The sequence below is a fragment of the Poromitra crassiceps genome (genome assembly GCF_964638095.1).
Source record: "Poromitra crassiceps genome assembly, chromosome: 1".
NCBI lineage: Eukaryota > Metazoa > Chordata > Actinopteri > Beryciformes > Melamphaidae > Poromitra > Poromitra crassiceps.
Window position 1 is genome coordinate 6782437 of NC_139623.1, and position 27778 is coordinate 6810214.

At 42.6% G+C, this 27778-nt stretch overlaps 2 protein-coding genes across 3 annotated transcripts; both read left to right on the forward strand.

Moving 5' to 3' along the window:
* Positions 1–3785: 3785 nt before the first annotated feature.
* LOC310777160 (heat shock cognate 71 kDa protein-like) lies at positions 3786–8596 on the forward strand (the record flags this gene model as incomplete). Of its 2 annotated transcripts, XM_083637430.1 has the most annotated exons (8): positions 3786–3990; positions 4611–4816; positions 6178–6330; positions 6412–6967; positions 7122–7324; positions 7487–7685; positions 7968–8200; positions 8378–8596. In XM_083637430.1, the coding sequence occupies 8 exons, from the start codon at positions 3786–3788 to the stop codon at positions 8594–8596; spliced, it is 1974 nt and encodes a 657-aa protein (XP_083493556.1). The 2 variants fall into 2 exon arrangements, with proteins under 2 accessions (XP_083493556.1, XP_083493557.1); XM_083637431.1 differs by lacking the exon at positions 7968–8200 and having other exon boundaries at positions 7487–7550; positions 8511–8596.
* An 11651-nt stretch (positions 8597–20247) lies between these two features.
* Positions 20248–26409, forward strand: LOC310781641 (chemerin-like receptor 1). The gene is made up of 2 exons (XM_083642241.1): positions 20248–20341; positions 24670–26409. The coding sequence occupies exons 1-2, from the start codon at positions 20326–20328 to the stop codon at positions 25611–25613; spliced, it is 960 nt and encodes a 319-aa protein (XP_083498367.1). The 5' UTR covers positions 20248–20325; the 3' UTR covers positions 25614–26409.
* Positions 26410–27778: the final 1369 nt, after the last annotated feature.

The window sequence follows — 27778 nt, forward strand, 5'->3', positions numbered from 1 at the left end:
GGAGCACACCTATAGATTCATAGCCTCTAATTGTGCAAGCAGACATTTCGACACTACTGTGTTTTCACCTGATTCAGCTGCATTTTGCTAGAAGAACCCTGTTTCAACTTCTTCTTTATCTTGGTCAAAAAGATATTTGACTTGAAATACAGGAGTGTGGAAAACATAACAGTAGTCTGGTTAAAACCATCATGCTCACATGACCAGATGGGTTACCAGGCTAAAGATAAAGCACCCTCAAATCAAACCTCAAAACTGCACAAAAGTACAAGACTTGAGTCAAACTGCTTAGCCTGCACCTCCTCATACCTTCAACTGCTTAGCCTGCACCTCCTTATACCTTCAACTGCTTAGCCTGCACCTCCTCATACCTTCAACTGCTTAGCCTGCACCTCCTCATACCTTCAACTGCTTAGCCTGCACCTCCTTATACCTTCAACTGCTTAGCCTGCACCTCCTTATACCTTCAACTGCTTAGCCTGCACCTCCTCATACCTTCAACTGCTTAGCCTGCACCTCCTCATACCTTCAACTGCTTAGCCTGCACCTCCTCATACCTTCAACTGCTTAGCCTGCACCTCCTCATACCTTCAACTGCTTAGCCTGCACCTCCTCATACCTTCAACTGCTTAGCCTGCACCTCCTCATACCTTCAACTGCTTAGCCTGCATCTCCTCATACCTTCAACTGCTTAGCCTGCACCTCCTCATACCTTCAACTGCTTAGCCTGCACCTCCTTATACCTTCAACTGCTTAGCCTGCACCTCCTCATACCTTCAACTGCTTAGCCTGCATCTCCTCATACCTTCAACAGCTTAGCCTGCACCTCCTCATACCTTCAACTGCTTAGCCTGCACCTCCTCATACCTTCAACTGCTTAGCCTGCACCTCCTCATGCCTTCAATGAGAAACCACGTGTGTGTCACCTCTCTGGAAATATCCACAGCATGGTGATCCCTCTGGAATCCCCTGTACTGCAGCATTATTTAAAACGTAGTTAATTATTAACTGATAGAAAACTAATAGCATTATAAATATGCACCAATTCATATTACCACAAAACACTACTGCTACCAAAGACAGGTATTTTCAAGCTGCAATTTGACATTTCAGCTCTTCTTACTGTATGTTTGAAAGTGAGTAGGCAGGAAATACTTGAATGGTACTTGATCAAACAAAATAATGCAATAAAAAAAGTAACAATTAAATAAATAATGTGGTACAGGCATTAATTTAGCCTCTGGCTCAGATTTGCTATTTGTTTAGTAACAGTTGCTCAAGACATAAGAGTGCAGATTGTTTAAAGGTATCTAATTGAATGTATTTATTTATGGACCTAAATAAGATACTGTGACAAATAACATACAGTGATACAGTTTACTGCATTCTCCCAACTGTTGATCACACTGTCCTTTATAGAGAGCATGTGAACAAATGTTCTCCATGTTCAGAAACCTCCTCATCTCAGAGTCATGTTCAGAAACCTCCTCATCTCAGAGTCTTGTTCAGAAACCTCCATCTCAGAGTCTTGTTCAGAAACCTCCTCATCTCAGAGTCTTGTTCAGAAACCTCCTCATATCCTCATCATGCTGAAAACTGCTGGGGTTTTAGAGGTCAAATCAAAGCACCATCTCTTTTTTTTGCTTTGGTTGACATCTCTAATTCTACATTTGATGCAATATTAGAGGAAAACTGACGCCACAGATCCTTTCTCAGAAATCCAACATTTAATGAGCAGATGGGCCTAGAACTTTCCTTGGAGTCACCTGACACCCTGATGGACTCTCCCTGGACTGCGCTCTATATACACTGGGGAGCGGAGACACTCGCCCTCTTTTTAGTCTGCCTGCCAGGAGAGGGACAGGAGGAGCGCTGCAGTGGGACACAGACGCCGGTGTTGTGTGGTGGGCGAATACCCAACAGAACTTTAACTCAGTAATTCTCAAGTCTTGAACATCTGACAGAGCAAGGTAACCCCTTTTATGAGAAGCATTGCATTCAGTCTGGCTTCATAGTCTGTCTTGCTTGCTGCTTAAGGACTTGAGTGTCAAATGTGAGAGGTGGTTCCAAAATAAAATGAGGCTTGCATGGCTCCTGCCAAATAGAGATATGAACCCCTCTGAACAACCACACAGTTTGTGTCAGTGTCCAGCCAACAAAGTCTGAACTATAGACAGTTCTGTGCTTAATTTCCATGTAACAAGAGTGTCAATTGGATGGGTGTGATCTTGCTTCTGCATGATCCTCTCAACCAGAAAAAATGTTTGACTGTGGGCAAAAAAAAAAGAAGAAAGATACACTTCCTCAATAGATCTCAATTTGTCACAGGCCACAGTTATGTTACCCCCAAACTGTCCCAAAGGCATGCTTCAGACATGAAGGGTGGGAGGAGGAGCAAAAGCATTGTGTCAGCATTTTCTATCATGTGTTACGCAATTGGATAACAAGTGCTAATTCAATAACCTGTACTAGTTCAACCCGCCCAGCGAATCTCTCAGGGACGCTTTATGATGTGGGATCCCATGCACATCTATTACAAGCACATAAGCACACTAATTGGCTGGTAGCACTACTCTGTAATGTTGATATGTATGTTTTTTCTTTTTCTAGGTCTGAGTTTGTTTTTGTTTTTGATGTTCTGAAAAATCGAAAAAGAAAATTTTGAAAAGAAAAATAACCTGTACAGTTTGAGCAGACAGACAGTTTCTGCTTTCAACTGCTAGGAGAGAGCAACACAATAATTAAATTGCACAATATGATTACACATATTAGAAAATGTGATCATCTGAAAAATGTCTCAATGTTCATCAAGATCACTTTTGTGCACTGCGAGTTGGTAGAATATTTCTCAACTTGTTTGTGCAGTTTGCCCTGTCTCTAATAGGCCATTCTTGTAGACTGCCTCACTATAGTGAGACAGACTGACTGTCTCACTAGACTGACTGCCTTACTATAGTGAGACAGACTGACTTCCTCACTATAGTGAAACAGAAGCAGCCTGGTGTTTTATCAGAGCTTAATCTCTACAAATGTGGCTTATTTTGTTAACTGATCTACTGAGGAAATATGACTCCACCTCAAAACTGTACATTGCTGTGGGTCTTTTTTGGTTTCTCTGCCCTTTTATTTCAGTAAAAACCATGATGCATTTTGCCCAGTATTGTTAAATGATCCCTGGCTTTTTAAACCACCTCCCATTCATTTCCATGTAGATACATTGATACTTATTATAGTAACTCTTGGCTATCAGGAGCCAGCTGTCGGAAAATAGCCGCACTGATTACTGTTGCAGGGTTAGTCCATCACATTTGACTCGCCTGTGACACTACAGTGTTACGTTGCTAAGGGAGGAGGGGTTGAGACGGGGATTGGAGGGCAGTGTACTTTGAAGCAGTTTGGCTTCAAGTGACACGTGCTGGTGTCGTGTGAGGCACCCCACCATGGAAGGCACTGCACAGAGCTTTCTCAACAGGCTAGATGGTCACAGATACTTTGGGTTTCACATGGCACTGCATCTGGGCCTATGTGACAGACAGACAGACAGACAGACAGACAGACAGACAGACAGACAGACAGACACACACACACACACACACACACACACACACACACACACACACACACACACACACACACTCACACACACACACACACACACACACACACACACACACACACACACACACACACACACACACACACACACACACACACAGTTATTATAATACAAGAGTGAAGAGTCAGTGCCCAAGCACATAATATTGCTTCTTTTGTTTATGTATAAGATGTCAAAAGGACCAGCAGTGGGCATAGATCTGGGCACCACATATTCTTGTGTGGGCATCTTCCAGCATGGAAAAGTGGAGATTATTGCCAATGACCAAGGAAACAGGACCACGCCCAGCTATGTGGCCTTCACAGACACTGAGAGACTGATTGGAGATGCTGCCAAGAACCAGGTGGCCATGAACCCCACCAACACTGTATTTGGTAATGACTTCCTTCAACATACTGTACCATACTACAACTTACAATACTGTTGATTTCCTGAACTGTTACGAGAACCAATGACAAGGATTTCACTGAAATTCCCTAGTCTTGATGATGATGATGATTATTTTAAGTACAATGAAGAACCAAGTCTGTGAACTTAATAGAGAGCCAAAGTGAAACGTCACTTCCTGCTTGAGCACTGTACCAGAGATTTTCATCCGCCATTTATTTTCCCATAGACATTTCGTAAAATGCTTATAAAAAATAGTTTTACTTGTTCAAACCAAATGGTTCTGATATATTTAGAAACAGGAGAGACCACATAACATTTCACTCGGACCAAAACAAAAAGAACTGCAGATTTAAAGAAAATATTTTGTTTATTGTTGTTGTTTTTAGTTTTGGTCCAAGTGAAATGTTCTATGGTCTCTCCCGATTTTAAATATATCTGAACCATTTGGTTTGACCAAGTAAAACTATTTTTGTAAGCATTTTACGAAACGTGTATGGGAAAATAAATGGTGGATGAAAATCTCTGGTACAGTGCTGAAGCAGGAAGTAGGCGGTCACTTTGCCTCTCTATTTACAACATCTTTGCTTCTTACACTCTATTCCAGATGCTAAGCGCCTGATTGGTCGTAAGTTTGATGATCCTGTGGTGCAGTCAGACATGAAGTACTGGCCCTTCACGGTTGTGAGTGATTCAGGCAAACCCAAGATGGAGGTTGAATACAAGGGTGAGATCAAAACCTTTTACCCTGAGGAAGTTTCCTCCATGGTCCTCACCAAGATGAAGGAGATCTCTGAAGCCTACCTTGGCAAGGTAGTTTATTGGAAACATGCCATCTATGTTTGAATTCTCCTAGGTTGCAGTCACATAAAAGTGCTGACTTTGATTTGATTTGATTTGATTTATTGATTTGATTTATTTATTTTGTTCATGCATCAAAAGGCACATGCAGATTCACAGTTGAATACAGTTACAATGAGGGGCACATGAAAGGGAGACCCCAAAGAAGCAAAAAATGCTTATGGTAGGGCTTCTAGGGTAGATCCAAATGACATTTGGTATATCCAAATGTCAGACACCAGAAACTCCAGCAACACAGCCAATGTGCTCTGATTTGACTCTTCCGAGTAATAGCTACTCACAACTTTCTTCTAGTACCAGGTACTAGAAGAAAGTTGTGAGGCTAGCCTACCCTTTAGCCTGGGGTAGGCTAGCCTACCCTATCTTCATTCTGTTCATCAACTGTCCATTACCCAGGTACTGCGAAACCCATAAGACTTCTTCCTTATATATGCCACGTAAAAAGCCTTAAAGGGACACACCACTTTTTTGGAAGTTTAGCTCATTTGCCACATCCCCCCAACATAACCAAGATACACCATGCCTTACCGGCACTGTCCACTCAGTTTACAGTGAGCTACAGTTTGAAGTTAGTAATTATCGCCATAGAATGGAGGCTAATGGTACAGCTGTTAAAAATCCACCAAAACACACATCTCACTGCGTCAAAATACATGTTGTGCTTCGGGTACTCACCACACGATGAAATGTTAATCCAAAATGCACATAATCTGTCTTTTTAGAAGGAAAAGAGGTCGGCGGCCATGTTTGGAAAGTAGTGCCGGATACCTCTTTTCCTTCCAAAAAGACCAATTATGTGCATTTTGGATTAATATTTCATCGTGTGGTGAGTACCCGAAGCACAACATGTATTTTGGCGCAGTGAGATGTGTGTTTTGGCAGATTTTTAACAGCTGTACCATTAGCCTCCATTCTATGGCGATAATTACTAACTTCACGACTGTAGCTCACTGTAAACTGAGCGGACAGTGCCGGTAAGGCATGGTGTATCTTGGTTAGGTGGGGGGGATGTGGCAAATGAGCTAAACTTTCAAAAAAGTGGAGGAAATAAATAAAATAAAATATTCATGAGCAAAACCCTTTGAAAGCACTTCCTATCTGCCTTGTGACCTCTCACTCTTGTCTTTCATGTTAGAAAGGTGTGTGTGTGTGTGTGTGTGTGTGTGTGTGTGTGTGTGTGTGTGTGTGTGTGTTGTGTGTGTGTGTGTGTGTGTGTGTGTGTGTGTGTGTGTGTGTGTGTGTGTGTGTGTGTGTGTGTGTGTGTGTGTGTGTGTGTGTGTGAACATGCCTTCACTCATTATGATCTTTTGCAGCCCGTGTCTAATGCTGTTGTCACAGTTCCCGCTTACTTCAATGACTCCCAGCGCCAGGCCACCAAAGATGCTGGAATAATCGCTGGCCTCAATGTGCTGCGCATCATCAACGAGCCCACTGCTGCAGCCATTGCATATGGCTTGGACAAAAAGGTACAGAGTCAACTTTTCAAAATTTAACCCAATATATTCTGTTTTATGCACTTATCAGTCATTCTCCATCATTTACGTCAGGTTGGTGGTGAGCGCAATGTCCTTATCTTTGACCTTGGCGGCGGTACCTTTGATGTGTCCATCCTGACCATTGAGGATGGCATTTTTGAGGTCAAGTCCACAGCTGGAGACACTCACTTGGGTGGTGAGGACTTTGACAACCGCATGGTCAACCACTTCATTGCAGAGTTCAAGCGCAAGTTCAAGAAAGACATCATCAGCAATAAGCGAGCTGTACGTCGTCTGCGCACAGCTTGCGAGCGTGCCAAGCGCACCCTCTCCAGCAGCACCCAGGCCAGCATTGAGATCGATTCCCTCTACGAGGGGGCGGACTTCTACACTTCCGTCACTAGAGCCCGTTTTGAAGAACTCAATGCAGACCTGTTCCGTGGAACCCTTGAGCCGGTGGAGAAGGCCCTGAGGGATGCCAAAATGGACAAGGCCCAGGTCCATGACATTGTCCTGGTGGGCGGCTCCACTCGTATCCCCAAGATTCAAAAGCTGCTGCAGGACTTCTTCAATGGCCGGGACCTCAACAAGAGCATCAACCCTGACGAGGCTGTGGCCTATGGTGCAGGTGAAGACCTCTGCTGCATGCACGCTCATCTATACAAAATTAAGTCCGATGTAGAAAGAGTTTTACACAAGAGGTTTCACACTTATTATTCTTTTTAGTTTGTCAGTTTGACTATGGTATTAGTATCACCAACCTGAAATTGTGCTTTTCACAGCTGTGCAGGCAGCCATTTTGGCTGGTGATAAGTCTGAGAATGTACAGGACCTGCTCCTGCTGGATGTCACCCCCCTGTCCCTGGGAATTGAGACCGCTGGAGGAGTAATGACCGTCCTTATCAAAAGGAACACCACCATCCCCACCAAGCAAACCCAGACCTTCACCACCTATTCAGACAACCAGCCTGGTGTGCTCATTCAGGTAGAACAAACGTGAAGTCACTTCAGTAGTTCACTCCCTATGTTGAATGAATGCAAATGGATATAGAGCTTCAACTGTACATAGAAGCAAGATGACACTGCCTCGTTTTTTCCCCCCACACTGATGGATCCAGTGATCATGTGACTTGGTTCATTTTCTTAGGTTTATGAAGGTGAGAGAGCCATGACCAAAGACAATAATATCCTGGGCAAGTTTGAGCTGACCGGTATTCCACCTGCTCCCCGGGGAGTCCCTCAGATTGAGGTGACCTTTGACATTGATGCCAATGGCATTCTCAATGTGTCTGCAGTGGACAAAAGCACTGGCAAGGAGAACAAGATCACCATCACCAATGACAAAGGTACAGTACCATGCAGAATAATTCCCAAGTCAAGTGATTTAAAACGAAAAACTTCCATAATTTGTTTTCAAGGCTTATATTTATCTTTTGCTAGGGCTTTAGGAAATAACTGAGATTAACTAGTATGTAGAATTGCAACCATAAAATCCATTGCAACAACACCATTGCAACACCATTAAAATTGTATGTATTGCTCAAATGTTGAGATGTCTGAGAGGAACTGAAAGAGAATGTAACCAAATAATGCACATGAGTTTAGAGAGCAATTTCAACCTCCCACAGGGCGCCTGAGCAAGGAGGACATTGAGCGCATGGTGCAGGAGGCAGACCAGTACAAGGCGGAGGATGAGGTCCAGAGAGATAAGGTTACATCCAAGAACTCCCTGGAGTCTCTGGCCTTCAACATGAAGAGCACCATGGATGACGAGAAGCTCCAGGACAAGATCAGCCCTGAGGACAAGAAGATCATTGTCGACAAGTGCAATGAAGTCATTGCCTGGCTGGACAGGAACCAGGTCAAACATAGGCCTGAACTGTTTATCTTCATAAAATGCATACGTTCTTCTTTCCTTCACGTTGGGAAAACAATATTCACTACTACCTTTACCGGTCTTTCACACATCATTTATTGAACAGTGCTCTGTAACCATCCACACTGTCTTCTCTCACATGTGTTTCCTTGTTCTTTCCAGACGGCAGAGAAGGATGAGTATGACCACCAGCAGAAGGAGCTAGAGAAGGTGTGCAATCCCATAATGACCAAGCTATACCAAGGGGGCATGCCAGAAGGAATGCCAGGAGGAATGCCAGGAGGAATGCCAGGAGGAATGCCAGGAGGAATGCCAGGTGGCTTCCCTGGTGGAGCTGGAGGTGGCTCCTCCTCTGGCCCAACTATCGAGGAGGTCGACTAAATACCATGCTGACAGCACCATCATCTCAGATCTCAACATAGCCTAATCTTACTGTCTTAATGTCAATATACTGTACACATCCAATACACATTAGATCACTGCCTGCACTTGCCTAAAATGTTTGCTCGTAAATGCAGTCACTGATTTAAATACTTTTAACAGACCTGAACGAAATCTGACACATGCACACAGTTACAACGGTAACACTTTATAATAACGTTCAGTAGTAATTCATTTATGAGCTATTAGTTAATGATGAACTAATCATTTACAAAACATTAATATAGGCTACATTTGTAGATTATTAAGTTATAAGTCATTCAAAATGTTTATATCCCAACCTGTCTCTATGCACATTTGTTAATCACGAACAAATGATGAGCAAATCATTAGTAAATGAAAAAATCATTAACTAATAGCTTATAAATTACGTTATTATAAAGTGTTACCATGATTTCTCATTGATATCACTTCAGCGATTTCTCTTTCACCTCTCATTGAATCAATAAAGAGCAGTAATGAGATGCTGAAGTTTGTTTGTTGTGATTTTTGTGAACTTTGTTCTTTTAAATCCACTACTTTTGTGATTACTCTATCGTGTATTACGTTAACAGCATGACTGCATGTATCTGCTTGAGCAGGCAAACCTCTTCCTGTTTATAAAACAAGTTTAGATCAATATCCTATATGTGGTAACCTTTTTGACAGGAGATATTTTCACACATGATAAAAATGTGCTGATGTTAAAAGAATGTGCACGTTATGTTTTGGTGGTAATCACTTCTTCCTTCTTCAAAGGGTGTAGAGAATGCTGCACGCAAGCGGTTAGGCCTCAAGTAGGCTATTGAATGGAGTGCAAAACATATGCGCAGTATTAACATGAAAACACTGAGCACACATGCAATGGCTGATGCAAAAACCACGATGGCTTGGAGAGTAGATATTTGGGGTACACATATATTTCCCCCTCAGAGTTGCTTGTGTTACCCATGGAAGCCCTGAGCCATGTGTAGCGCAGAGCAGGACACGTGTCTGAGTGTGTCTGTCTGCCTCTCAGCAGTTCTTTCCCCACACCTATCACACCTGGGAGGAAGCTTTATGCAACACATGGGCCGTTTCTCAATAAGGGTTCTTGTGTGTTCTTGTGTCCCTGTGAAACGTCATCAGTCACAGACGCAGCCCAAGTACTGTTCCAATGCAAAGTTCACATTTCGCCAAGAGAGCTTCAAATTCCCGGATGTGTTCTCGACATGCCCACTTTATCGAGGATGCTCTGGTTGGTGACTTGTGTCAACTTGACAAGGCACATATCCCAGCATTCATTTAGGCATAAGCGGAGGCAGAACGCAGCAGAGAAGACGCCATAAGCTCGTGAAGTTTTTTACAATTTAAAGTTTTATTTCATCACTAATTTAATTTCTGATGACTTTTGATGCCTACAAGCAGGGTAGTAGGTTTCAATAAGTGCCACTTTACCAACATTTATGGCGAAAAATGGCAAAAAAGCTCCAGAGCACAATTGGCTGCATCTACATCAGCTGAGCTTTTTATTTGTGTAGTACTGCAGACGGCCTCTGCACTGGTATTGCAAAATACCCTCAAGAACGCATCGTCTCAAACTGCCAACAGCATCATGTGTGCTTGTGACCTAGCAAGTTCATTCTTCCAAGAACGACTAGCAAGAACGTTCTCCCCAAGAACACGTAGAGCAGATAAGTGAAATAATTGTTCAAATGGTGATACAAGCATGAAATTTGGTACATATACTCTTAAAAACCCACTCTTTTCAAAAATACCGATGGCCACGCAAAATTCCAAGATGGCGGCCGCAAAATCCAAGATGTCCGCCCAAAAATGTGGTTTTTCCTTTATAACTCGAAATGCCTTGGTTTTAAACCCCATAAATGTACTAAAGTTGAATATGAAGTTGGGTATTGCGGATCTTTTGGTACCAGGTGCATGTCTGTATCTATTACGGTTCTTGAGATACAGCATATAGTTACTTTTACAGACTCGGGAGAGCAAAACATTTGTACCATTGATTGTTGTTAAGTTAATTTGGTAATATGAAAATGTTATTCATATGCAATAGAGTGAATGTCAACACACAACCAGGGCACACTGGTGACATCACTGCTGTGTAACTCAGCATGGGGTTCAGTGTCAGCTGATCTAGATATACTAACTACTGCTTTATTAGACTTGTAGTTGTAGTAGTTTAGTTTAGTGTCCCAAATGCTGTCTGACAGCCCCATATCCATTAGCTAGTAAACCGTAGTTGGTAGTTAGTAGATATAGTTATATAGCCGCACCTGAATTGACAGGGTGTGCCAGCGCGGGAGAGCCGAGCCAAGGGTAACGGGGCTTCAGTTATCCGGAAGGTGTACAGATCACATGGGACTTAAATGGCATTGGATGAATGATCGGGCTAGGTGTAGGTTAACCAATAATAACTGAACCTAGTTGTATCCCATACAAGAATGTGTGTTATTTGGTTAATGTGGTAAAAGGATAGCCCCTCGGCCTTAATCAAACCCCAAAATGGCAGATTCAAACTCCATGTTTGCGAAAAGACAAACTGACTGGTCTAAATGTTGTCTTTGTCAAAAAGACAGAACAGACGGAGACCTAACATCACCTCGAACTCATTACACCCTTGAACATGATGGCTATGCCATGCTGGCTACCAGAGATGGGCAAAAATACATCAAAAAGTATTTTGATACAAATTACAAATACTTGCTAAAAAATGTATCAAAATGCAAATACAAAATACTGGTCTGAAAAATGTATTTGAAATATAAATACATATTTTGTATTTTGAAAATACATAAAAATACATTTTTATAAAAACTGATAAAGAGCTGCAACGATTAGTAAATTCATCGATTCATTACCAAACATTAAATTAATTGCCTATTTTGATAACCTATTAATCATGTTGAGTCATTTCTTTGAGGAGAAATGTCCTAATTCTCTGATTCCAGCTTCTCAATGTGAAATGTTCTGTTTCTTTAGATGGTAAATCGTCTCTTTAGTCCTCTGTCACAGTATTGTCCTTTAGTAGGGGGAATTAAAGGAACACTCCGCCCATTTTCAACCAGCTTTGTATCATTAGAACATCAGTATATCAGAAAACTGTAAACTGTTTTGAAGTCTGTCATTTAATTTGACAGTTATTGAGTGTTAAAGTGTGGACCAGTGACATCACTGGTCCACACTAACTCAAATTAATAACTCATTAACTCAAATCAACTCTCAATAACTGTCAAAGTAGATGAATGATGAATAGTTTGACAGTTATTGAGAGTTGATTTGAGTTAATGAGTTATTAATTTGAGTTAGTGTGGACCAGTGATGTCACTGGTCCACACTTTAACACTCAATAACTGTCAAATTAAATGACAGACTTCAAAACCATTTACAGTTTTCTGATATACTACTGATGTTCTAATGATACAAAGCTGGTTGAAAATGGGCGGAGTGTTCCTTTAAGGGGAAAAAATGGCCAAATCGTTACGCGGTGGATACAAGCACCAGATTTGGTACACACATTCTTTAGGGTGTATCTCACCATCTCAGAAGGGGTGCCCAAAAATTCGGACCCATTAAATGCTTTTTAAAAGGGGAAATCCAAAATGGCCACCAGAAATGATGCATGATTCCTAAGAGGTGATATAATTCTGACATTTTGGCTTAATGTGCTAATTATAGATTTTACATTCATAGTAAATAGACTAATAATAAAGGATTTGGCCAAAGCCACCAAAGAAACATGTGTTAAATATGTTTTAAACGCCTTTAAACACAAAAAATAGGCTTAAAATGTACTCCGAAAGACATGACCTTCCACATTAATCCTTCTCTGAGTGATATATTGTTAACTCATTGGCTGCCAGCCATTTCTGGAAAACGGACGCTCCCAGTGCCAGCCCTTTCAGAAAGTTTTCAGTGATTTCTCAAGACCCACAGAATATTGTGTGATATTACTATGTAAACACCGAACACGCCCAAAAAATGATGAGACTCTCTTGTATCATCAGCAAAAAAAAGTTTATTTATATCATTTTCCGTTCTTTAGTTATCAGCAGTAGAAGATAGGTTGGTTTCACCAAAAACAGATGTTTCAAACTAGAACCTGAGATAATGAGCCTTTTGTGAAATGAAGCATTTCAAGCACATCACTGACTCTGAAGCTAATATTTTCTGATGTAGTGACACCTCAAATATCTGAAAAGTAATTTCCTTCAATAAAACAGCAAAAACAAAGGAATTTTGATGGCAAAATAATATTTTTTAGCTGCAACCAGCAGCGCTGGCCCCTGCGTGCGCAGACCCTACACCTTCTTGCTGGTCTTGATTTACTGCTGGTGGGCATCAGGTATTCCAGCTTGTGTTTGCCAATCTGTCCATCTGGGTAAGAAACATGGACTGGAGTGTGTGTGTTATTTGTTCAGAGGGAGGAGGGGATTTGAGGTGTCCAGCAGATTCTCTACAAAAAACAGTGCAGAAGTGTACCATACTTTCTTTAATTTAGTTAAAGAATTTACAGAATTGGATGGGATGCCTGTAGAGATAGATTTCAAGGGTTGTGGTACGGTTGAGGCTTTTGATGAAAATAAAGCCAAATGGCACAAGGCATGCCGTCTGAAATTTTCTTCTTCAAAGTTGGAGAAATTAAAAATGCGTCAGAGTCAGAAAAGGCAACAAGACTCTGTTGATGAGGAATTGCGCCAATCCAAGCGCCAGTCCACTTCAAATACATGTATTAGTGAGTGCCTGTTCTGTAATTTGAATACAGGTAAACTTTGTCAATGCTCAACAATGGAGCTTGATGACAGTCTGCGGAAAATGGCCACTGAAATGCAGGACAGAGCTCTATTAGCAAAAATTTCAGCAGGGGACCTAATTGCAATATAAGCTAAATACCATCTGGAATGTCTTTTGTTAAGTACAAAAACACATACAGGAGCATCCAGAGGTCTGAGAAAAACATGGAGTCAAAAGAAACTGGAAAATGTGTTGAAGCTTTGGTCTTTACTGAATTGGTCTCATACATAAAAAGTAATTTGGAAGAGGGGACCTACATTTTTAAAATCTCAGAACTCCATGGTTTCTATGAAAGTCGGCTATGTCAGCTTGGTGTCAACAAAACAATAAACAAAACTAGACTTAATTCACAAATTATCAGTCATTTTGATGACCAATGTCAGGACCAATCTTGTGGAAAAACATCATTGATTGTTTTCAAAGATGGATTGCAGGCCGTACTGAAAGCATGTACACTAGATCAAAACTATGATAAAGAGGCACTTGCTATGGCAAAAGTAGTCAAATGAATTCGCAATGATGTGTTTGACTATACAGGTTTTGAATTTGATGGTCACTTCCCACAGAAATGTCAGACTGATTCCGTCCTACCCAGCTTGAAGGCACTGGTTTCCATGCTACTGAATGGCCCTAATGTCTCTAATCAAGACAGCAATGTTTCTCAAGCATGCCTAACCATTTCTCAGCTGATACTTTTCAATATGAAGAAAAAATCTGCTAATGCAGCAGGGCCATCAAGGTCTTCCAAACTTCATGAGCCACCTCTTCCTCTTTATATTGGTCTTAAAGTTCACACTGAAACAAGAAGCGAGTGCTGTCCATGATCTCAACGCATTAGGAATGAGTGTGTCAATAATTCCCTTCCTGTATAAGATTTGTTTGGGCACCCCTTCTAGGCTATCTTAGGATGACCCAAGGGACATGTGTTCCAAATTTTATGCTTTTTGGAGATTATTTTGGTGTCTCTTGAGTCAACGGTCAACAGTTTAGGTGGCCATTTTGAATTTTGTCAATAACTCACTTCCTGTTTAAGATTTTTTTGGGCACCCCTTCTAGGATGTTTTAGGATGACCCAAGGGACATATGTGCCAAATTTTATGCCTTTATGAGATTCTTTAGCCTTTTTGAGTCAATCGCCAACACTGTAGGCGGCCATTTTCAATTTTGCCAATAATTCACTTCCTGTTTAATATTTTTCGGGCACCCCTTCTAGGATGTATTAGGATGACCCAAGGGACATGTGTTCCAAATTTTATGCTTTTTGGAGATTCTTTTGGTGTCTTTTGAGTCAACGGTCAACAGTTTAGGTGGCCATTTTGAATTTTGTACATAACTCACTTCCTGTTTAAGATTTTTTTGGGCACCCCTTCTAGGATGTTTTAGGATGACCTAAGGGACATATGTGCCAAATTTCATGCTTGTATCCATCGCGTAACGATTTTTCCCTTAATTCCCCCTACTACTTTGTGTAGCCTATACTCTCTAACACAGTTCTTCCATTTCAGTTTTTGGCCGGTGTGTGCGCATGCCCCATGGCGGCCTGTCATCTCCACTCGTCCACACAATTTGCGTGCCTGACCTGGGGACCGACCTGGGGACCACCTGCGTGCCCATCCTGTTTGGTCGTCCCACTGGTCACCGCTGTACGGCGCTGTACTTTGCTTTCAAAAAGACATACGGTGGAGGAGTGACTATTCTGTGAAAACCATCTATGAGGGTTTTACAGCAGAGCCATTCTGCTCTACAGCCGTTAAGGGTTAATACATCACTTTTATAAGTTTAGAAAAAAATGTAGATGGTCAAAGTAACCATTTAGATGACCCTTGTGTGCTCAGTTTAGCAAAATAACCGCTATTTATTTTTGCTGGGATAACGTAATGCAGGGGTTCCAAACCTTTTTTGTGCCGCGGCCCGGTAGATAGATGGAAAGAAAAGTCGTGGACCGGTTGTCAATTAAAAAAAAAAAAAAAAAATGTTTTAAATAAACATAGGCTATAATATTATAGGCTGTGTGGTAGTTGAAACATAGTTTCAAGTTGACGTTTATTTATGTTTGTAGTTTGTAAAAAAATGTTTGTAGGCCTACTTTTTTTTTTTTTTTTGACCAGGCTCGTGGCCCGGTACCAAATGTGTTGCGGCCCGGTACCGGTCCGCAGCCCGGTGGTTGGGGACCACTGACGTAATGCATTATGGGTAGTCGGCTACTGTGGCTAACGCTAGCGGCTAACGTTAGTTACTTTATGGCAGTAAAATGCCACTGAATGACCAAATTGATTTAACTTTTAACCATTTTGAGTAACACTGTTTCCATATGGACCCCCAGTGTTGGTTAGTTGTTTATAACGTAACTATATTTATAATGTACTCCGGTTTCCGGTTTATAATTTGAGTATAACAAACGGAAGTGCTGAGGGGTTGTAGCAACACACAGGTGAAAACCGTCTATAGAGAAAGTTGTGAGCGTTAGAGAAAGTTGTTCACTTGTGCGCCAAGGTAGCGCTGGCGTCCCACAGCTGCTGAGCTAATGTTGTTTTCAATCAGCTTAGTTGCATATTGCGGCTGGACCAGCATGTTAACTTGTTAGCTGGTAGCTATCAAGCTAGCTCCAGCTGCTGAGCTAACGTTGTTTTCAATCTGCTTAATTGCATATTGCGGGCGGACCGTTGTTCTTCCAGCATTTGCTTTCTGTCTGCTCCTTGTGTTTGAAGCGTAGCCACAACGATGATTATGATGCTGATAAGAATACAATTAGATTAGTGATATATGATTCCGTTTCAGTTGTTCTAGCCTCATAGTCTCGTAGCCTATATGGGCAACTGAAGTTTATGTATCCACCTTTTCTTTAGATAACAGCACGATGTGAGAAAACTGCCTCAGAAATTAGTTTATCCACTTTTTTGACCAGTGACCACTACAGCACTGCTCCACAGAAAATAAAGAGCTGCATGAGGTTTATAATTTAACACAAGCCAAGTAATGTTAAACTTCATTTTTTTAGGCTACATTTTCCCCTCCAGATAACATCCAATTCCGCAATCATCCTATGAGAAACATATGTGCACGCTTTACCACACCGGCCATATGCTAGGTTTCGACCTAGCCTTGTTTCAACACTATTTCTCCCTCAGTCCAGCTGTTAATAGCCTTCTGTGAGGGCTTTTTGACTTACAGGCAGCATTTATACATGTTAACCTCACGTTTTGGAACTTTGACCCATGTTTAGCAGATATCACATCATAACAGTATATACTGTAAATAACTGAAATCCAGAAAAAGAATAGTATAGGTACCCTTTAAACAACTTCACATCCATCACGTCAGTAAATTGTCACATAATAGTCTTTATTTAACACGCTGTGCACACAGAAGCAATATACAGCAACATTAATTATTCCACCACAAAAGCTTACTTTTCAGGAATGTAACCGTGATGGCACTGAGGGGAACTTGCTATGGAAACGGGGAGGTTGTCAGCTTTGTAGCAGTGTATTTATTCATGCATTTTGTAGAGCTGAGCTGTGCAATTGTTTTTTTTAATGTATATATACAGTAGTATTGTAACGGCACAGGTGAGGCCGGTATCGAACCCGGGTCTGTCATTTAAAAGCGCAACACGTTAACCATCAGACCAAAGGGACAATCCTGTTGGCCAAGGACCAACGTGCTCGCTTTATACATCGAGACACCGGATTGCTACAGTATATTAGTTGTGTTGCTCTAATAGGATACACTGCTTTGCATGTGCAGTAAGCAGTTTCACTTGCAGATAGGCCAGTGCTTGATTGAACCATCTTCACATGGTGACTATATGACTATGACTATTTTGCCTAGTATTAGGCAAAATAGTCATAGTCAATAGTCATCAATAGTCACCTTCATCTTTTGATTCTTTTGTAAAGACGAACTGATAAAAAAAATATGATTAAATCCAGACAGTGTATCAATTTGATCTTACAATTCACCAGCCTTTTTCACTTAACACTCTGCTCTTTTGACAGCTCTTTTGTTGAACCAAAATATTCACTTCCCTAAGAAATTGTTTTGGATTTTTTCCCCCCAAGTAATACAAACCAGTCAGATTGAGCTGCTGAGTGATGTTGAGGGTGAAAAGCCTGTGCCAGCTGAGGTTTCAGTTCAGTTCTAGTTGTTTTTCAGTATCAACATGTTGTGCTTTCCCACATTCACTTCCATGTTTCCATCCTGCCCGCAACCTCCCACTTCCGCTCATGTCTCACGCTAACGTTAATCACATTCACTACCGCATTTGCAGTTTAAATTTGTCCTGTTGTATTTTAGTGTCATTCAGTATAGTTTGCCTTAGCATACAATATTTAATCATATTCACCTTATGTAGCCCCGCCCACTTGACCCAGTTGTGTTATGACTTCCTGTTCATAACACCGTCTATAGAGAAAGTTGTACCAAAAGATCCGCAATACCCAACTTTATATTCAACTTTAGTACATTTATGGGGTTTAAAATCAATGCATTTCGAGTTATAAAGGAAAAACCACATTTTTGGGCGGACATCTTGGATTTTGGGGCCGGCATCTTGGAATTTTGCGTGGCCAGCGGTATTTTTGAAAAGAGTGGGATTTGAAGAGTATATGTACCAAATTTCATGCTTGTATCACTATTTGAACGATTCTTGCTATATTTGCAATTATCTGCTCTACTAAAGAACAAGAACACATTCTTGGTATTGAGAAACGGCCATGGAGTTCAGGGTCAAGTGTGTGCTCCATGTATAAAAGTAGGCGTCCAAAAGAGCTGAGGCTCAGGGACGAGAATCAGTCTAAACCACACATGGGCAAAATGCGGCCCCAAGGCCGGCCCCGGCCCCCGGACCATCTCAATCCGGCCCCCAACGTCCTCAAAGGAAAACAAAACAACCCCCAAAAAGTCAATAAAAGAGAACATTATGTTAAGAAATCTCATCCGCTAAAGCCATTTGATTTGTATCACTATGATATCAGGAGATTAACAGGAGAAATTACCAATCACAGTGGGAGAGAGGGTTAAAAATAGAGAGACCCCCACGAAAATCAGGAGTGTTGGCCGTTATCAGTCCAAAGTGTGGCCCTTCGCTTACTTTATTTAAGGCCCTAAATGGACGCCTAAATGAAACTTGTGGGTTCAGCGTATAGGCACAGCTTCCATTGAGCGTTGCTTCGGCGTCCTGTGTGAACGGGGGCTAAAGCTCTATCTTCTATCTGAGGCTCTTGCTGCAAATATGTTTCCCTGGAACTGATTTGAGTGAAACAAATACTGTCAACCAGCCGCATCCTGTGTAAAAAGCAGCAGAGTAATAAAGTTCAAGCCGTATGAAAGGCTTTATCTTGTTCAGGTATCCTGTTACTCAACACCAAAGCATGTCTCTGTTCTAGGGTGACTCTGGTGGCCCTCTGGTCTGTGATAATGGTGGAGTGTGGTCCCAGGTGGGTATTGTGTCCTGGGGTACCAGCGACTGCAATGTGCGCGCCCCTGCAGTGTACGCCCGTGTGTCCTATCTGCACCGCTGGATCGACCAGACTGTTGCTTCCAACTAAGTGAATAAGTGCCTACTGCCCAGGTGGGCTATCTCGTCGAAAGTGCCTTTCTGTGTGGAGTTTGCATGTTCTCCCCGTACCCCCCAGGGGGTTCCTCCGTACATAGCCCCCCACTAAAAAGATGCAGAAGATCGTCATCCGACCAGTGACGACAACATCTGAAGTTGGTCCAATGATGGTCCAATGAAGGTCCCAGAGAAATAGCGACCACTGCTCCCGGCCTGTCCCCTGGAGGAAAGGACAAGCCTGGATGGGTCAAATGCAGAGGACAAATTTCACTGGCCACCGTCAGCATGAGTGTGTGTAGTGGCCGCATGCATGTGTTGTAGTGTTCGTGTGACAATAAAGACGGGCTGCCGTCTGAAAGCGTGTTTTAATCGTGTTTTTAAGTGACAATACACAACATCTGCAACATCCACATGCGCTGCTTACCTGCCTCGCCATGCATCCTCATCCTGCTCCTCACTGCTTGCCTGCCTCGTCCTGCTCCTCACTGGACCCAACGGACGTCAGCTTTATAGGTTCCATTCAGCTTCAACATTACCTGTCACAAGGATGCTGCTATTTCTATTGACTTGTAATGGTATAATATCATATTCCACTCACTGCTGCTGTTTGATGCAATTGTAACAAATCATGCATAAAGTAAAACTGTTGAGACCACTATTGTTCCTTTTTATGTTCTGCATTCATGCCAACCTGACAGCAGCGAAAGGGCTATTAATTGACAAAGTATTTTGGTTCAAATCAACAATTATTTTCCAGTCAAAAATACAATATTTGCTTAACCTCATATCGAATAAGAAAATGTTATTAAACATTAACATTTAAACTGGTTTAAATTTAAATGGGATCCCATTATAAAGGTTGAAAAAAGTGTCAAAGAGAGAGAGAGAGAGAGAGAGAGAGAGAGAGAGAGAGAGAGAGAGAGAGAGAGAGAGAGAGAGAGAGAGAGAGAGAGAGAGAGAGAGAGAGAGAGAGGCTTAAAATTGTCTTTTTGGTAGGATCACAGGTGATTTTAGGTGATTTTAAAAAGTTCCCCTTACAATTCATTAGGACTTTTTTGTCATGCAGAACACGAAATCCATTGGATTCGTTTTTGTCACAATTTGCAAGAGGTCAAGTTACATTACTGGGCTATTGTAGACATTTGCAGAACTGTCTAATGAACCAGGGAGGAGGAGGAAGAGAGTGAATGTAGGCTGCTCCATGCAGAGGAGGAGGAGGAAGAGAGTGAATGTAGGCTGCAGCAGGCAGAGGAGGAGGAAGAGAGTGAATATAGCCTGCACCAGGCAGAGGGGCAGAGATTAAAATCACTTTGGACAGAAAGACAATCATTGTCATCACAGCATGAATATGGGGACAGGTAAGATGCTCCAAATCCGCACTTAAAGTATAGGGGCATAATGCAATAATATGCTTTGACTTAACATATCATTTGACTTCAAACATATAATTTACAAATATATAAGTATTGCATAAGCTTATTGAGATGCATCAAAAGCAAGGTTGTGTATATCATGATTTGTTGCAGTCTTGCAGAACTGATCTGAAAAGAATTATTTCCTGCACAAACATATTTAGGTAGGCTCCAAAGCTGGTATCTGGATTATCTGTGATAGTAACACCTGCATTTGGTGAAATGAGTGAAAAAACACATCTTGCAATTTAGTACAAAGTATTCTGTGACTTTTTCTTTCAATTCAGCACTGTGAAATTGAATGTTGCATGCTTTTAGTCCAGGAGGAATAGTTGTCTTGTGTGCATCATTGTAGTTATGAACAGTGTTGGGGAGTAGTGAACTACATGGAATTAAACTAACTAGTTTAACTACATTTTGCAGTAGCTCCCTGGTAGTTCAACTACATTTGTATGCCTCCACCGGCGATAGCTGTGGCAGGAGGCATTATGTTTTCGGGTTGTCTGTTCAATGCTCTGTAACGTGATATCTCAGGAACGCCTTGAAGTTTTTTTTTTTGGCCACTTGGACTCAAGCCTGAACTGATTAGATTTTGGTCATCAAAGGTTCAAGGTCATTGTGACCTCACGACCACCCGTTGCATGCGTCTCAGAGACGCCTTGAGGAAATTACTTCAAATTTGGCTCAAAGATCCACTTTTTTTTAAATATATATACAGTATTTTATTTTTGAATTTTTCTGAACAATGCACAAATAAAACAAACAAACACGCTCAGACACAGGAAAGGAAACAAAAAACATACTTATATCATCAACATTCAATATTACAAGGTGATTACCAGCCGCATAAGGTGCCACGCCCGGGATCCCACGCAAGGGGTCCATGAGAAAGCAGTCAGGCAAGTCACCCGTCCCTAACCTCGTCGAGGTAGGCTAGAAACGGGTCCCAAATGGTGGAAAACATTTTGAGTTTGAGTTTTTTATTCACACATATGCATAAAATAACAACATTGGAACTAATGAGTAATGCATAATATGTGAACATGGTCCCCATAGAAGCTATTTAAAGCTTATGGTTGGGGCCATAACAAAAAACAAGGAACAAAAAACAAGGAACAAGGAGGGGATGTGGCCTACATATATTACAGACATCTCATTCATACTACAGATAAGAGATCCCAGATCAATTTGTGGACAAAACAATTATTACTTGGGGTTACACATTCGAGTACAAATATAATTATGGAGTTAATTGAGGTTGCAGTTCAAGGTGAGTATAAACATTTCAAATACAAATATGAATATGGGCTCCACAGTTGTTACTTGGCATTGGGATTCAAGATGAAAGTATGTTACGAAAACAGGTAAGAGCATAGCAGTTGTTTCTTGAGGTTGTGTTTAAATGTGTAGATGGAGCGTGAGGTTTTCAAACTTTCATCGAGCTCGTTCCAGATCTGCGGTCCCCGGCACACCACACTCATGCTAGTGCATTTTAGCCTCCTCCTTTTAAGTGAGTTGGTCCTCAGAAACCTAAGTCTCTCCATCCGTATAACAGAGGTCATGTCCGTCAACCACAGGTCTTCATGTGAAGAGGAGGACTTCCATTCCTTCAAAATGAGCTTTTTTGCTAAAATTGTCCCCCGTGTCAGAGACTGTTGCACAGCCGTGGGGAAGTTCAGAGAGGACTCCGAGCAGCCGAAGATGGCGAGTTCTGCCTCCGGCTGTAGGGTTATTTTGTAGGCCTTAGAGTACCAGTCAAATATTTTGGCCCAGAACCCCATTAGTGAAGGGCAGAACCAGAAGGCATGAGATAGTGTGCCCTCTGACACTTGACACCTGTCACACAGTGGTGAGACAGAAAAGAAGATTCTGTGCAATCTGTGCTTGGAATGGCTCAAAGATCCACTTGGACTCAATGATCAACTAATTAGATTTTGGTTCAAGGTCACTGTGACCATACATCCGTCCATTCCATCAAGGAAGGGGGCGGGGCTAGGTAAAAGGGCCATAGCTAGGGATAGGAAGGTTGTAGAGTCGGGATTGGAGGGGTGGGTAGGGGGAGTGGTTACAGGGTTGTGGGTGGTGGGAGGGGTGTGGGGCAGCGAAAGGGGCATGGCTAGGGAAAGGGGGCCATAGCTAGCATACAAAGGTGATAGGCGTAGAGAGTCGGGATTCGAGGGGTGGGCAGGAGGAATGGCCCCTAGTACCCACCCTTCGAACCATGACTCTGGACCTTCCTATCCCTAATTACGAACTCTTTCCCCTGGCCGCACCCCTTCCCTCACTATGCCCCTCCCACCACCCACATCCCCCCCAGCCACTCCCCTTACCCGTCCCTCGAACCCCGACTCTCTGCGAGCTTGCTATGCTATCCCTAGCTACGGCCCCTTCTCCCCAGCCCCGTCCCCCTTCCTACCACCCACTTCCCCCTAGCAACTCCCTCTACCCAACCCTTGAACCCTGACTCTCTACGACCTTCCTATCCCTAGCTATGGCACCTTTTCCCTAGCCCAGCCCCTTTCCCTCACCACGCCCCCTCCCACCACCTACACCCTCTACTCACCCCTCGAATCGCAACTCTCTATGACCTTCCTATCCATAGCTATGTCCCCTTACCTAGCACCGCCCCCCTTCCTTGATGGATTGGACATGCGTGAGGTCACAGTGACCTTGAACTTTGACCACCAAAATCTACTCAGTTCATCGTTGAGTAAAAACAGACGTTTGAGCTCAATTTGAAAATTCAGGCAAGGCATTCCGGAGACATCGCGTTAATGAGCATCGGGCGTATACGACAACCCGAAAACATAATGCCTCCGGCCATGGCTAATACTTTTCTAAGCTTTAGTTAACAAAACTAGATTTCTCCCTATGCTAGTTTGGCTGTAGTTCAACTACTTCCAGTGTGAAGTAATTGGTGGTTTGCAAAGCTATGTGTATGTGCATTGTGCAACCAACCAATACAGATTTCCTTTTAAGAGGTTCAAATGATACCTTAACTCATTGAGTGCCATTGACGTCTAAAGACGTCAATTCAAATAGTAACGTAGAGTGCCATTGACGTCTAAAGACGTCAATTGCGTTTTTTGACGGTGGGACGTGGATCAAAGCCTGATGCATCTCCTGTAAAAGTATGGGGGATTTTGAAGGTGTATAAGCTATTTTACGGACCCATTAGGTGGCGACAGTGCTCTCCGGATTAGAGAAAGGTGAGGAAAAAGAGTAGAAGAAGCCATGGGGAAACGGAAACCGATGCATGCTGTAACCTTAGCTGTGAACAGCAGCCAATCTGCTGCCACAATTGAGCCTTTCTGTCTCTGTTGCGATAGTTTCTCCATATGATTAGTTGCCAGAAAAGGAGCACCCGACACCAGCGTCTTTCTGAAAAGTTAAATTATTCTCAGCTGGAAGCGCTGGGAGCCGGCGCACAAAAACGGCGGAGCGCTGTGAAAATAGACCTGGGTGCAGCGCACTTTGAAACGTGCAGCAGAAAATTCGTGCAGCAGAGAGCCACCACAGACACTCCCACGGAGGAGGAGTTTGCAGTTGAGGGGGGTGGGGCACGCAGGGCACCATACAGCACCGACCCAGACAGCAGGCTCGATGGACAGATTGGCAAACACAAGCTAGAATACCTGATGCCCACCAGCAGTAAATCAAGACGAGCAAGAAGGTGTAGGGTCTGCGCACGCAGGGGCCAGCGCTGCTGGTTGCAGCTAAAAAATATTATTTTGCCATCAAAATTCCTTTGTTTTTGCTGTTATATTGAAGGAAATTACTCTTCAGATATTTGAGGTGTCACTACATCAGAAAATATTAGCTTCAGAGTCAGTGATGTGCTTGAAATGCAAAAGGCTCATTATCTCAGGTTCTAGTTTGAAACATCTGTTTTTGGTGAAACCAACCTATCTTCTACTGCTGGTAACTAAAGAACGGAAAATTATATAAATAAACTTTTTTTTGCTGATGATACAAGAGAGTCTCATCGTTCTTTGGGCGTGTTCGGTGTTTACATAGTAATATCACACAATATTATGTGGGTCTTGAGAAATCACTGAAAACGCTCTGAAAGGGCTGGCACTGGGAGCGTCCGTTTTCCAGAAATGGCTGGCAGCCAATGAGTTAAAAATGCAATAGCCTAATTCTGTCAAAGATTACAGTAGCCTACTCCCAGTCCCAGCTTTCACATGTTCAATGTCAAAATAACTACAAATAACTAGATTATCATCAAGTGTTCAGGGCATGTTGTGTAACACTTGTGTCATCTTTCTTAGATTCCTATGAAGGCTTCCGGGCCACTGTAGCACCAATGCAGCGTGCTGCAGCTCCATCTAAGCCACCTGGTCTCGGCAACAAGGAGATCTTCTTCATCGTCATCTACTGTGTGGTATTTGTGCTTGGGACTATAGGCAATGGTCTGGTCATCTATGTGACGGGGTTCAGGATGAAGAGAACCGTCAACTCAGTTTGGTTTCTCAACTTGGCCCTGGCTGACTTCATCTTCACTGCCTTCCTGATTCTGCAGATCGTTTACATCTCCCAATCTTACAACTGGCCTTTTGGAGATTTAATGTGCAAGCTCAACAGCTTAGTGATGGTAGTCAACATGTTTGCCAGTATCTTCCTCCTGATGGGCATAAGTCTGGATCGCTGCCTGTCCACCTGGGTGGTGGCGTGGGCCAAAAACAAGCCCACCCCGCGCAAAGCTCAGCTGATATGCGTTGTTATCTGGCTGGCTGCTGTGGCCTGCAGCTTACCCTACGCCATTTTTCGGGAGGTTCGGGTGGGTTGGTTAGGCAAAACTCTATGTGTTTATTCTGTGTCATTTCAAAAATGGCGCACCACCGCCATCACGTTCCGCTTTGTTGTGGGCTTCCTCATCCCCCTCCTAGTCATGACTCTCTGTTATGTTGCCATCACCGTACGGGCAAGGCGCCTCCATAGAGGAAGGAAAGGGAGAACCTTCCGAATCATCGTTGCGATCATCCTTTCATTCCTTCTCTGCTGGTTGCCCTTCCATGTGTTTCAGTTTTTAGAATTGCAGGCTAATGGCAACAGAGTCATTCAGCGTGTTTTGATGAATGGAGGTAACCTGGTTGTATGCCTGGCCTTTTTCAACAGCTGCCTGAACCCCATCCTCTATGTCTTCTTGTACGATGAATTCCAGAGAAGGCTCAAGCAGTCTATATGCTTGGTGTTCGAGTCTGGCTTGGCATAGGACCACTTGTCATTTGCGTCATCTCGCTCTCTGGCTTCGCAACTCTCACGGATTTCCCGGAAGTCAGACTCTGATCCACCTACAGAGAGGAAGGTCGCATTCACGCCCTTAACCAAAACCATCACAGACAACGTCACTTCCACAGAGGAGAATGAACACTGAATGTAGACAAGAAGACCCCAACATCCAGCAGCCAGGGTCATGCCTTTCTGTAATGAAACCATGAGCAAATAACTCAGCCTCAGTACAAAATCATGGCATTGGAGCCCTTTTCTATTCTCAAGGTGAACCGTGTGCAGAGTGATGAGTATAGGCATATGTATAGGCAGACATGTGAATGGGCTTGTGTTGATAATGTAAGATAGCTTACTGTGTTATAAATTCTCTGTAAACAAATGTAATGGTACTTTGAGTACCAATAATAGGTCGAAAGTCTATTTTACATCTTCAGAGCCTAGCCTTACAAGGCTCCAGATAAGGCATTACATAAAATCTATCCAATCAAATCATTTTCACCTGACAGCGAGGCGTTTCCCCGGCAGGACGTAGTGTGTGGGAGGATCACGCTATTGCCTCCAGTTCCCCTCCCCCCGAACAGGTGCCCCGACCGGCCAGAAGAGGCACTACTGCACCGACTAGGCAAGGCCAGATTAGCACCCCCAGGGGCCCCTGGGCACTGAAGATTTCTTCCAAGTTCTGAAGTGTCTTTGTCATGGCAAATTATTGATCAAGTGTGTATTGATTGATTAATTATTAATTATGACAATTCTAAGATGTATTTTGTGAACTGTGTTCTTCACCACATTGCAGAAGATTGCTGTACAGAATTTTCCTGTGAGAACCTGTGTCTTGTTTTGGGAAGTGTCTGTGGGAATAGACATTTGTTATGTATTCTAGTGAACATCAGATTAACTATGGACGTCATGGAGAAGTACTGAGTTGGAGGGAGGTTGAATGAACTGCCCTCCAAGGTGGAGGGCGGGTGCGATAGTTTCAGTATATGATGTGATGTAAACAATAATTTGGGGCTCTTTCAGACAATGTAGTGCTGAGGAGACCTCTCTGCAGAGAGATGATTGTGAATAAAACCTCCTATGAACATTTAAAACGGATATCTAATTATTGATGAATCAGCAGGACATTGCAGTGAATTTTTCCTCCACAACTTGGGGGCTCGTCCGGGATCTCACCTGTGGGATGCGGACCTCTGGCATGTCGACTGGTGATAACCTCCTGCTAGAGTTGGACCTGAAACCTCGCTTAATGCTAAGAGAGCAGGAGTCGACATGCGGAGGAATGTAGCCCAGCGCTGTGATCTGCGGAACCTGGTGAGGCAAATACACACTGAGTGCAATGTTGATTGATCAATTTTATGTCAAATTGAGTAGCTGTGAAATTTAGAATAATGTTATACAATTGGTTCTAAAAATAGACAATTGTAACTACTGTTAAAAGCTGCAGGTCTGGGGGATTGTGTAGTGGAGAACGGATGTAACTTCTGCCTGGGCAATCTTTTGCCTTTGAGGGGAGTGCGATGTATCCTGGGGATGCTCGCGTGAGATAATATTAGATAAAACTCACTATCGCCGTTTCGGATATACTCACTGCCGAGAGGGTGAGGCGTTGCGTTAGTAGGAGGCGCACGCGTAAGGTAACTTACTAGAGCCGACTCGTTTTGGGCAAGATTTAGAGAAAAAAATCGGCCTGTTTGTCGACGGGCAAATAGTAAGACGCGGGTTGAAAGGTATTACTTAGCGTCGACGCGGGTTGAAAGGTATACTTGGCGTCTAAAAACTGCAGTATAAAGTGGAAAAAAACACATACCCAGACCTGAGCGTTGCGAAAGGAGGTATAAATTATATGTAGTTATAATAGAAGGGATACAATTACAAATTTAAAGCATTGGGAAAATTCTTACCATTCATTTGCAAAAAGAGAAAAAAAGAAAGGTTGTTTTCAAGAGGTCTTTTTCCTTTGAACAAAAAAAAAGAAAACCAAAAAAAAAGGGAAAGTGTGGGTGAAACTGAGCAGTGAGGCTCATTGAGGAAGAAAAAAAAATGAGAAAAATGAATGGGAAATGAATGGGAAATGACTGAGATATGAATGAGAAATTTCTGAATGAGAAAAATTAGAGGAAGAAAAATCACAAACTAAACTTTTTGTTT